The sequence below is a fragment of the Phyllobates terribilis genome, unplaced genomic scaffold, assembly GCF_046119375.1.
Source record: "Phyllobates terribilis strain yellow unplaced genomic scaffold, ASM4611937v1 Scaffold_3__8_contigs__length_932513732, whole genome shotgun sequence".
NCBI classification, from domain to species: domain Eukaryota; kingdom Metazoa; phylum Chordata; class Amphibia; order Anura; family Dendrobatidae; genus Phyllobates; species Phyllobates terribilis.
Window position 1 is genome coordinate 335,346,788 of NW_027362763.1, and position 12,195 is coordinate 335,358,982.

A 12,195-nucleotide genomic window follows, 5' to 3' on the forward strand; every position below is an offset into this window, starting at 1 on the left:
CTGAGACAATGTGTGCCGGACAGGAGGCAATGAGACTATAAATGAAGATTCAGGTGGGGGTAAGAAGGGTAAAGCACCTTTTCTTTTAGTTACTGTTACTTGTATTTTGTGGTTGAGGAAAATGTGAGTGGCTAGCAAAAAATGGGTGTGGCTTTAAAATGGGCATGGATTTTAAATTGGTGTGGTTTCTTAATACAAAAAGGAAACTTGTTGTTAAACAATTGAATCCCACCCCTGCAGTGTTATATTGCCAAATCTACCAATGCTGACTATATTCAGTTTCACACAGTACTTGTATCCATTCTTTTATTCTTTTTATCATTATTGCATAGAGCAAGGGGTTGGATCAGATGACACTGGAGGTTCCTTCCAACGCTACCTTTCTATGATTCCATGTAATACATTCACATCACAGTTCAGTGCCATAAAATCAGTAGACAAAGTTCAAATTACGTGCAAATAAAAGGTTTTTTTAGACACTTTCCAGACATTTCAACTGTTTGTTGTCCTCTGAAAAACAAATAATTCTTCTCGAAAGGTTGTAATCTGCTGAATTATACTCTTGTACCCACAGCATACATCTTTGCAGTTTCCGTTTGAGGAGATGAAAACTTGGTTACAGAACTTCTTGCACGAAGATAAATTTTTCTAGAAGAATATGAATGGTTCCTTGCATATCTTGATTCTGGAATAAATATATACATGAATGAACTTCGGCAACAACTTAAGCAATTTTACTAATTTTTATAAATAATTTTTAGACATTTTTATAAATTACCGCATTTTTTCAGACTATAAGACGCACTTTTTTCCTCCAAAATTTTGGAGGAAAATGGGGGGTGCATCTTATAGTCAGAATGTTGGGGAGGGGGTATATATATATATATATATATAGTGTGTGGGGTGTTACACTGTTCCCGCTGCTAAAGAAAATGAGGCGTGGGAGCACTGAATATTCATTCTCCTTAATAGCGGCACACAGTGTATCGGCAGCGCGGCTTCTGCTGCTGCCGGGCGATCACGTGTGCCCACTATTAAAGGACATGAATATTCACCCCCACTTGCTGTGCCATACATACTGGATAAGGATGAGGGGTGCCATGCATACCTGGATAAGGATGAGGGGTGGCATGCATACCAGGATAGGGATTGCTGTACCATGCATACCAGGATAGAGATGAGGGGTGTCATGCATACCAGGATAAGGATGAGGGGTTCCATGCATACCAGGATGGAGGGGTGCCATGCATATCAGGATAAGGATGAGGGGTGCCATGCATACCAGGATAAGGATGAGGGTTGCCATGCATACCAGGATAAGGATGAGGGGTGCCAAGCATACCAAGATAGGGATTGCTTTACCATGCATACCAGGATAGGGATGAGGGGTGCCATGCATACCAGGATAGGGATGAGGGGTGCCATGCATACCAGGATAAGGATGAGGGGTTCCATGCATACCAGGATAGGGATGAGGGGTGCCATGCATACCAGGATAAGGATGAGGGGTTCCATGCATACCTGGATGGAGGGGTGCCATGCATATCAGGATGGAGGGGTGCCATGCATACCAGGATGGGGATGGGGGCCACATATAATAAGAAGGGGCGGCATATATACCAGGATGGGGGATTTTATCTGAATTGGGAGACATTACCCCTATATCAGTGTCAGCAGCAGACCCCCTCTCCCTTAACAGTGCATCGTGACCACATTTTTTGCTTAATTTTTTTTTCTATTTTCCTCTTCTAAAACCTAGGTGTGTCTTATGGTCTGGTGCGTCTTACAGTCCGAAAAATACGGTATTTTTATGCTATTTAAATTTTTTCCTTCTTATCTGCTTAAGTGCCTCAAATAACATAAAAAAAAACATATTTTATACTTATTGCCTGGACCGGTGTTCTTCCTGAGATTTCTGTGTTGCCATTCCTGGCGGTTATGTATAATTGTTTTGTCACGTGATCGCTGCAGCAAATCAGTGTCTGTTGGTTGACTGCAATGTTCACACTTCTGTCAGAAGGAGCTGTTCCATCTGAAAGAACTGTAAGCGCTGTAGACTAGAGGTAGACATTAACTGGGAAATTTCATACAATGTTCTGCCCCTTTACCTGGGGAGATGTTCATGGAGAAGAATGTGGAGGAGGTGAAAGGTAAATTAGGTGCCGCCTAGTGTAGAGACGTCACCATTCACCACCTGGCCTGCTTGTGAAAGTGCATCACTAGCGTTCAAAACATTTGCATCAGTGGGACATGAAAGGTAAAATGCACCTTGTAGACAATTCCAAGAAACAGCCCACTGCACTGCCGGTGCTGAGACTGTTGTTGCTGACCCTACACTGCCAGACATCTCTTTGCCCGGCCCGTCATATTGTTATACATGACCGCTAGACATTCACAGATGCCAGACATCATATCCTGTGCTTGTCCAGTTTGTTGTATAGCTATACTGTATTGCTGCTGGAAAGTGTACTCTATTGAGGATACACAAACAACAAACTGCTCCCAAAATAGGAATATTTTGTATGGCTAATTAACAAGCCTTTGCTTCTTCACTTTGAAAACAACTAACCTGTTCCTATTCCCTAAATAATGGGATAGTTTTAGAATGGCTTGATAGAAACCTTTTATTTTGAGAATAGCAAATCTGTTGCGGATTGGAAAAAATAGATAATTTTTTAATTCCTTATTGAGAAGCCATTACTTATTCACTTTCAAAACAGCTAAACTGTTCCTGCTCCCTAAATAAAGGGACAATTATTGGATGGCTAGCGAAAAAGCTTTCACTTCTTTATTAACAAAGAAGTTCTTCAAGCTCTTTAAAAAGAATCTGTCAGTAAGATCAACCCTCCTAAGCCGTCTACATGGGCATGCAGGTCATAGGAAGCTGAATAAAATAATACCTTGATATCTGCCATCTGATGTCTTTTTCTAGAGAAATCCACATTTTTCTTATATGTAAATGACTAGAGATGAGCGAACATTTCAATGTTCGGTTCAGAAATGCTCGCCAAATATTTAGACATTCGCCGAATTTATTCGTCGAATGTTCATCGAACATTGCCAAACACCATAGGATTCAATGGGGGGACAAAAAAAACCATATGCAACACCTTCAAACAGACCCAAAACACATCAAATAAAGGGTAGACACCAGGAAAGTGCCAACAATTATAATCTTTTTTTTTTTTTATAATCTTTTTATTGACCCAGAGTACAAGTACTATAATTATTATTACTATTACAGCGACATTTATTCCGTGGCATGAAAAGGGGTCAATGACTGGTACAAGGGGAGAGAGGACCCTGCCTGCGAGGGCGCACAAACAATGTACAAGGGATGGGTGCGGGTGCAGTAGATCAGGGTACAGTTAGTCGTGCAGCGGTATGGTGGAGCGAGGCTTACCGCAGATTGTCACAAGAAGTGGGTCTTCAGCTTCTTTTTTAAGGGTTCCATGGTAGGCGACAGTTTGATGTGTTGGGGTAGAGAGTTACACAGTAGGGGAGTGTGGCACCCTGCTACTACAGGTACCACAGGACCCAAAAGGGTGCATGGACGGACTTCTCCACAAGAGGCCCTCGTTACAAACAAACACCTCCACCCTTCCACCTCATACCACCAGAGGGAGCCTGTTAGGGATATATATATATGGAGGGTGGAGTTAGGCAGTTAGTTAGTCAGAGAGTGTGCTGGCATGGCACTTAGACCAGTGAAGAATCAGCACGTGGGCTGCTGTGTACTGAGTGCCCCGAGTGTGGCCGGAGGCAAAGAGGAGAGGAGAGAGGAGTTGAGGGGGCAGAGGAGCATCATAGGCTCACCCCAAGACACAACCCAGACACCGGGTCCGCGCCTACAGGGTCCTCTGTACCCAGTAGAGACAACCGGCATACCAGGAGGCTTCCAGACCCCTGGTCATCCTGAAGCTACCAGCAATAACAGGACTAGGAACCACGAAGGCCCCAGCATCCAGGGATAGTGGTTGAAAAAAAAAGGTCCTACTATCAAGCGGTCAGGTGAGAGAGCAACACAACACAGAAGCTAGGCCAAGTTCCAGGCTGGCTAGAAGCTTAGAGAGAGGGAGACACCGATCAGGAGGCCTTATACCCGCTCACTGGGGAGAAGTCCTGAAGTGCACTCTTCCTAGCAAGTACCCAGGACCATACCTGCAGTTACACCAGTAAAGGTACTGAAGCGAACCCCCTGCGTACGTGTCAGTCATTCCCCCTGACCTGGCCATCTCTCCATCATCTCTGCCCCGGGGGTCCGCTCTGCCTGTGGGGAGCAGAAACATCCCAGCTGCCATCTCATCACCCCCGGAGGTCTTCAGCAGCGCCGGTAACCATTACCGGAAACCACAGGTGGCGTCACGAAACAAACCATACACTAAACACCCCTTTTTCAAGAGAGACCCCAGAGTACGGGCCCGGGAGTCGACTGCCGTGACATCCTAAGCAAGGTAAAAGGCCCGGGTACCGAGTCCTCTATATCCCCAATGGGGTGACACATCTCTCTTCCTGGCGTCACGAACAGGATTTCGTGCCTGTTGCCACCGTGTTCTGTGTGCCATATTGAACTGTATTTAAACTGTGGTGAACAACATCGAAGCCATTACCGCGGTGTACTGGATATGTACTCAATGACTGGTAAGCAGAAAGCCGCTGTTGTGCTGGGACAATTGACTGGTGCCACAGGAGATGCACAGGACAAATCTTGCATGCGAATGTGGCAAGATGAGATAAGAGGGAAGTAGAAAAGGAGATCTTGGAAGGAAGGGAGGTTGCGTACAGGTAACTAGTACAGGGAGACTAGGTCACACATGTATGGAGGAGACAGCTTTTCGATGGCTTGGTATGCTAAAGTTAAGCTTTTCAACTGGAGTCTCTGGACAACAGGGAGCCAGCGAAGGGATTGACAGAGGGGAGAAGCCTGGGAATAATGGGTTGACAGGTGGATTAATCAGCCAGAACAGTTTAGGATAGATTGGAGGGGTGCAAGAGTGGTAGAATGGAGGCCACAGAGCAGGAGCTTGTAGTAGTCGAGGCGGGAGATGATGAGGGCGTGCAGTGGTGTTTTTCTAGATTCATGGTTGAGGAATGTGCAGATCCCTGATATACTTTGGAGTTGGAGTCAGTAGCAAGCGGAAAGGGCTTGGATCTGACGTTTGAAGGACAGATCAGAATCAAGCTTGCGGGACTGGGGAGAGTGGGCAGCCATTCACTTGGATGTATAGGTCAGTTGGGGAGGGGTGATTGAGATGGTGGAAAGATGATGCATTCTGTTTTATCCATGTTAATTTTTACAAATCTAACAGGGAAGAAAGATGAAATACAGGACACACATTGTGGGATTCTGGTTTGTAAGGGGGTGATATGAGGTCCAGAGAGGTAGATCTGTGGTGTGTGAGTGGGAGACACTGAATGTCCTGTTGGTTAGGTATGAAAAGATCCAAGACAGGGCCAAGTCTGTGGTGCCGAGAGATTAGAGTCTGTAGTAAGAGGGTATGGTCTAATGTGTCGAAGGCATATGACAGGTCTAGGAGGAGGAGGACAGAGTAGTCTTACTTGGATTTGGCAGTTAGTAGGTCGTTAGTGACTTTAGTCAGGGCAGTTTCAGTGGAATGGTGAGGTCGGAAGTAGAGATGAGCGGTGTTCGACTAGAACTGTTCGCCAATCTCAAATTCGAGCTGTTTTGGGTGGTGTTCGAGTTGTTCGACGAACCCGAACGATTTGCAAAAAATTCGGCTGTTCGAGGTTATGTTCGATAACTGTTCGTGCACCAAAAGCTTGTCCTGCATGTCTGGTGCTATTTAGAGCACCAATCATGCAGGGATTGTCTGCCACTCACTGTAATGCCACAGCCATGGTGGGTGTGGCATTACAGAGATTGCCCAAATCGTTGGGAACAGTGCCAACAGTGAAACATGAAAAGCCGGCAATTCAGCAGCGGCATACACCGGTACCCGACAATTTAGAACCGAAAGAATAGAGCTTCACACATAGATTAGATAGATAGAAAAAAGCCGGCCGGCAATTCAGCAGCGGTACCCGACAATTTGGAATAGAAAGAATAGAGAATCACACATAGATTAGATAGATATAAACATGTCAGTCACATATATATGAAGTACAGTGACAGTGTTGGTTACTGTACTTGTCATTTAGTGTAAAGGATTTATTAAAAAAAATATTAGTGTTTTCATGCACTGTCTCTTTAAAAAAGCCGGCCGGCATTTCAGCATCTGTACCCGACAATTTAGAATAGAAGGAATAGAGCATCACACATAGATTAGATAGATAGAAACATGTCAGTCACATATATAAGAAGTACAGTGATAGTGTTGATTACTGTACTTGTCATTTAGTGTTAAAATAAAGGATTTATTAAAAAAAAAATTGGCGTGGGGTTCCCCGTAATTTTAGTCTCTAGCGGAGGTTAAGCAGACGGCTGGGGCAGATGTTTGAAGCCTGGGAAGGGGGTAATACCCACGGAGCTTCCCAGGCTACTAATATCAGCCCCCAGCGGAATACCTAGCCTTTACTAGCTATTAAAATGGGGGACCCCCCCAAAAAAATGACGTGGGGTCCCCCCTATTTTAATAGCTAGCAAAGGCTAGGCAGACAGCTGGGGGCTGATATTAATAGCCCAGGAAGGGTGCCATGAATATTGGCCCCCTCCCAGGCTAGAAACACCAGCCGTCAGCCGCCCCAGAAATGGCGCATCCATAGGATGCGCCAATTCTGGCACTTAGCCTCGCTCTTCCCACTGCCCTGTAGCGGTGGCAGTGGGGTAATAGGGCTGGGGTTGATGTCAGCTTATAATGCCAGCTGACATCAAGCCCAGGTTAGTAATGGAGAGGAGTCTATAAGACACCCCCATTACTAACCCCATAGTCAAAGTTAAAAGAAAACACAAACACCCAGAATAAAGTCCTTTAATTGAAATAAACACACAATTCTTTATTGTTCTAAATTAAACCATACTTACCACCACGCCCATTCCAGCTGAAGCCAACGATCTCCTGCAATAAAAGTAAAATAATAAAGCAACCTCATCCTTACCTTTCCATGGTTCCCAGGACAGCTTCAGCTCTGCTACATTGAGATGACAGGCTGGACCGCTGCAGAACGCTGCCATCCAGCCTGTCATCCCGCAGACACTGAGAAGCGCAGGCATGCTTGCGCTCCTCAGTGTCTCGCTGTGACGGCATAAAGATGAGCCGACAATGAACTCGGCTCACCTCATGCACGTCACTGACAGCATGGGAGAATTCTCCTGCACTCAGCGCTTCAGCGTGAGAATTTTCTCACGCTGTCAGTGACGTGCATGAGGTGAGCCGAGTTCATTGGACATGAATGAGCTCACCTCATGCACGTCACTGACAGCGTGGGAAAATTCTCACGCTGAAGCGCTGAGTGCAGGAGAATTTTCCCACGCTGTCAGTGACGTGCATGAGGTGAGCTCATTCATGTCCATTGAACTCAGCTGACCTCATGTACGTCACTGACAGCGTGGGAGAATTCTCACGCTGAAGCGCTGAGTGCAGGAGAATTCTTCCACGCTGTCAGTGATGTACATGAGGTGAGCTGAGTTCATTGGACATGACCTCGGCTCATCTGGATGCCGTCACAGCGAGACACTGAGGAGCGCAAGCATGCCTGTGCTTCTCAGTGTCTGCGGGATGACAGGCTGGATGGCAGCGTTCTGCTGCGGTCCAGCCTGTCATCTCGATGTAGCAGAGCTGAAGCTGTCGTGGGAACCATGGAAAGGTAAGGATGAGGTTGCTTTATTATTTTTCTTTTATTGCAGGAGATCGTTGGCTTCAGCTGGAATGGGCGTGACGGTAAGTATGGTTTAATTTAGAACAATAAAGAATTGTGTGTTTATTTCAATTAAAGGACTTTTTTCTGGGTGTTGTGTTTTTTTTAAATACTTTACTAGAAATTCATAGTGGTCATGTCTAATATTGGTGTGACCCCATGAATTTCGGGCTTAGGGCCAGCTGATAATGCCAAGCTGGCCCTAACCCCTTTATTACCCAGTGAGCCACCGCACCAGGGCCCTGGATGAGTTGGGTACAGCGCCAGAAGATGGCGCTTCTTTGAACGCGCCATTTTCCGGGGTGGCTGCGGACTGCAATTTGCAGCTGGGGTGACCCAGAAAGCTTGGGTCTCCCTGCGCTGCAGATTCCAGCCCCCAGCTGCCTAGTTGTACCTGGCTGGACACAAAAATAGGGCGAAGCCCCACGTATTTTTTTTTTTTATTATTTCATGAAATTCATGAAATAATTCAGAAAAAAAGGGCTTCCCTATATTGTTGTGTCCGGCCAGGTACAAATAGGCAGCTGGTGGTTGGGGGCAGCCCGTTCCTGCCTGCTGTACCTGGCTGGACACAAATATAGTGCGAAGCCCCACGTCAATTTTTTTAAAAATTATTTCATGAAACTAGATGGTGGCCCGATTCTAACGCATCGGGTATTCTAGAATATGTATGCGGCAGACCCGGCGCAATCAGCAGAGCGGTGTTTAAATTTGGCGCCAAAATCGCTGACTGGTCGCGGCCAGCAACCGCGACCAATCAGCAAAGCGGTGTTGAAATTTGGCGACTATATCACTGATTGGTCACGGCCGGCGGTCGCGACTAATCAGCAGAGCGGGGTTTAAATTTTGCGCCAATAATGCTGATAGGTTGTGGTCGCGACCAATCAGCAAAGCGGTGTTTAAATTTGGCGCCAATAATGGTGATTGGTCACGACCTCGACCATTCAGCAGAGCGGTGTTTAAATTTGGCGGCAACAATGTTGATTAGTCGCGGCCGGCGGTCGCGACTAATCAGCAGAGCGGGGTTTAAATTTTGCGCCAATAATGCTGATAGGTTGTGGTCGCGACCAATCAGCAAAGCGGTGTTTAAATTTGGCGCCAATAATGGTGATTGGTCACGACCTCGACCATTCAGCAGAGCGGTGTTTAAATTTGGCGGCAACAATGTTGATTAGTCGCGGCCGGCGGTCGCGACTAATCAGCAGAGCGGGGTTTAAATTTTGCGCCAATAATGCTGATAGGTTGTGGTCGCGACCAATCAGCAAAGCGGTGTTTAAATTTGGCGCCAATAATGGTGATTGGTCACGATCTCGACCATTCAGCAGAGCGGTGTTTAAATTTGGCGTCAAAATCGCTGATTGGTCGCGGAAGGCAACTGTGACCAATCAGCCGAGCAGGGTTTAAATTTGGCGCCAATACTACTGATTGGTCGCGGACGGCGACCGCAATCAATCAGCAGAGCGGTGTTTAAATTTGGCACCAATACTACTGATTGGTCGCGGACGGCGACCGCAATCAATCAGCAGAGCGGTGTTTAAATTTGGCGCCAATACTACTGATTGGTCGCGGACGGCGACCGCGATCAATCAGCAGAGCGGTGTTTAAATTTGGCGCCAATAATGCTGATTAGTCGCGGCCGGCATCCGCGACCAATTAGCAGAGCGGGGTTTAAATTTGGCGCCAATCTCGCTGATTGGTCGCGGCTGGAGTCCGCGACCAATCAGCAGAGCGTTGTTTAAATTTGGCGCCAATCTCACTGATTGGACGCGTCTGGCGTCTGCGACCAATCAGCAGAGCGTTGTTTAAATTTGGCGCCAAGCTCGCTGATTGGTCGCGGCCGCTATTTAAATGTGGCGCCCAAATCGGTGATTGGTCGCGGGCAGCGTCCGCAACCAATCAGCAGAGCGGTGTTTAACTTTAGCGCCAAGATCACTGATTGGTCGCGTGCGGAGAGCGCGACCAATCAGCTAATCGTATTGGTGAGGACCGGGGAGCGCCGCTGCCTGGTCGGATACTTCCGTTGCGAGAAGCCGGGAGATGAGCGACTGCTCGCAGCAGATGTATCCCGACCCGCAGCTCCGCTCCCCGGTCCTCCCTTGACACCCTAGCCGCTGATGTCCCCACAGTATCCGCATGGTGTTACAAAGATCCGGACATTTGTGTTAAAAATCGCTGATTGGTCGCTGGCGCTGCCCGCGACCAATCACCGATTTGGGCGCCAAATTTAAATATCGGCCGCAACCAATCACCAATCTTGGCTCCACATTTAAACACCGCTGTGCTGATTGGTCACCGACGCTGGGCGCGACCAATCACCGATTTTGGCGCCACATTTAAATAGCGTCCGCGACCAATCAGTACAGCGGTGTTTAAAAGTGGAGCCAAGATGGGTGATTGGTCGCGGAGGATATTTAAATTTGGCGCCCAAATCGGTGATTGGTCGCGGCTGATATTTAAATTTGGCGCCCAAATCGGTGATTGGTCGCGGGCAGCGCCCGCGACCAATCAGCGATTTTTAACACAAATGTCCGGACCTTTGTAACACCATGCGGATACTGTGGGGACATCAGCGGCTAGGGTGTGAAGGGAGGACCGGGGAGCGGCGCTGCGGGTCGGGATACTTTTGCTGCGAGCGCCCGCTCATGTCCCGGGTTCTCGCAGCGGAAGTATCCGCACAGGCAGCGCCGCTGACATCCATGCGGCTAGGATGTGAAGGGAGGACCGGGGAGCGGCGCTGACATCCAATTGGTCGCGGCCGCTATTTAAATGTGGGGCACAAATCGGTGATTGGTCGCCGTCTTGACCGCGACCAATCACTGATCTTGCCGCCAAAGTTAAACACTACCGTGCTGATTGGTCGCGGACGCTGCCCGTGACCAATCACGGATTTGTGCGCCAAATTTAAATATCAGCCTCATGCACGTCACTGACAGCGTTGGAAAATTCTCCTGCACTCAGCGCTTCAGCGTGAGAATTCTCCCACGCTGTCAGTGACGTACATGAGGTGAGCTGAGTTCATTGTCGGCTCATCTTTATGCCGTCACAGAGAGACACTGAGGAGCGCAAGCATGCCTGCGCTTCTCAGTGTCTGCGGGATGACAGGCTTGATGGCAGCGTTCTGCTGCGGTCCAGCCTGTCATCTCGATGTAGCAGAGCTGAAGCTGTCGTGGGAACCATGGAAAGGTAAGGATGAGGTTGCTTTATTATTTTTCTTTTATTGCAGGAGATCGTTGGCTTCAGCTGGAATGGGCGTGATGGTAAGTATAGTTTAATTTAGAACAATAAAGAATTGTGTGTTTATTTCAATTAAAGGACTTTATTCTGGGTGTTTGTGTTTTTTTTTGTAACTTTGACTATGGGGTTAGTAATGGGGGTGTCTTATAGACGCCTCTCCATTACTAACCTGGGCTTGATGTCAGCTGGCATTATAAGCTGACATCAACCCCAACCCTATTACCCCCTGCCACCGCACCAGGGCAGCGTGGAAGAGCGAGGCTAAGTGCCAGAGTTGGCGCATCCTATGGATGCGCCATTTCTGGGGCGGCTGACGGCTGGTGTTTCTAGCCTGGGAGGGGGCCAATATTCATGGCACCCTTCCTGGGCTATTAATATCAGCCCCCAGCTGTCTGCCTAGCATTTGCTAGCTATTAAAATAGGGGGGACCCCACGTCATTTTTTGGGGGGGGTCCCCCATTTTAATAGCTAGTAAAGGCTAGGTATTCAGCTGGGGGCTGATATTAGTAGCCTGGGAAGCTCCATGAGTATTACCCCCTTCCCAGGCTTCAAACATCTGCCCCAGCCGTCTGCTTAACCTCCGCTAGAGACTAAAATTACGGGGACCCCACGCCAATTTTTTTTTTAATAAATCCTTTATTTTAACACTAAATGACAAGTACAGTAATCAACACTGTCACTGTACTTCATATATATGTGACTGACATGTTTCTATCTATCTAATCTATGTGTGATGCTCTATCTTTCTGTTCTAAATTGTCGGGTACAGATGCTGAATTGCCCGCCGGCTTTTTTAAAGAGACGGTGCATGAAAACACTATTATTTTTTTAAATAAATCCTTTACACTAAATGACAAGTACAGTAACCAACACTATCACTGTACTTATTATATATGTGATTGGCATGTATATATCTATCTATGTGTGATGCTCTATTCTGTCTGTTATAAATTGTCGGGTACCGCTGCTGAATTGCCGGCCGGCTTTTTTAAAGAGATGGTGCATGAAAACACTATTATTTTTTTAAATAAATCCTTTACACTAAATGACAAGTACAGTAAGCAACACTGTCACTGTACTTCTTATATATGTGACTGACATGTTTCTACCTATCTAATCTATGTGTGAAGCTCTATTCCTTCTTGT

The 12,195-nt window shown here is 47.0% G+C and overlaps 1 protein-coding gene across 1 annotated transcript in view; it reads right to left on the reverse strand.

Annotated features, from left to right (window-relative positions):
• Nucleotides 1–554: 554 nt before the first annotated feature.
• Nucleotides 555–12,195, reverse strand: part of CLDN16 (claudin 16) — a 111,523-nt gene continuing 99,882 nt past the window's right edge. The window contains exon 5 of the mRNA XM_073673102.1: nt 555–685. Coding sequence (XP_073529203.1) covers nt 555–685 — 131 coding nt within the window. The remainder of the gene's footprint in view (nt 686–12,195) is intronic.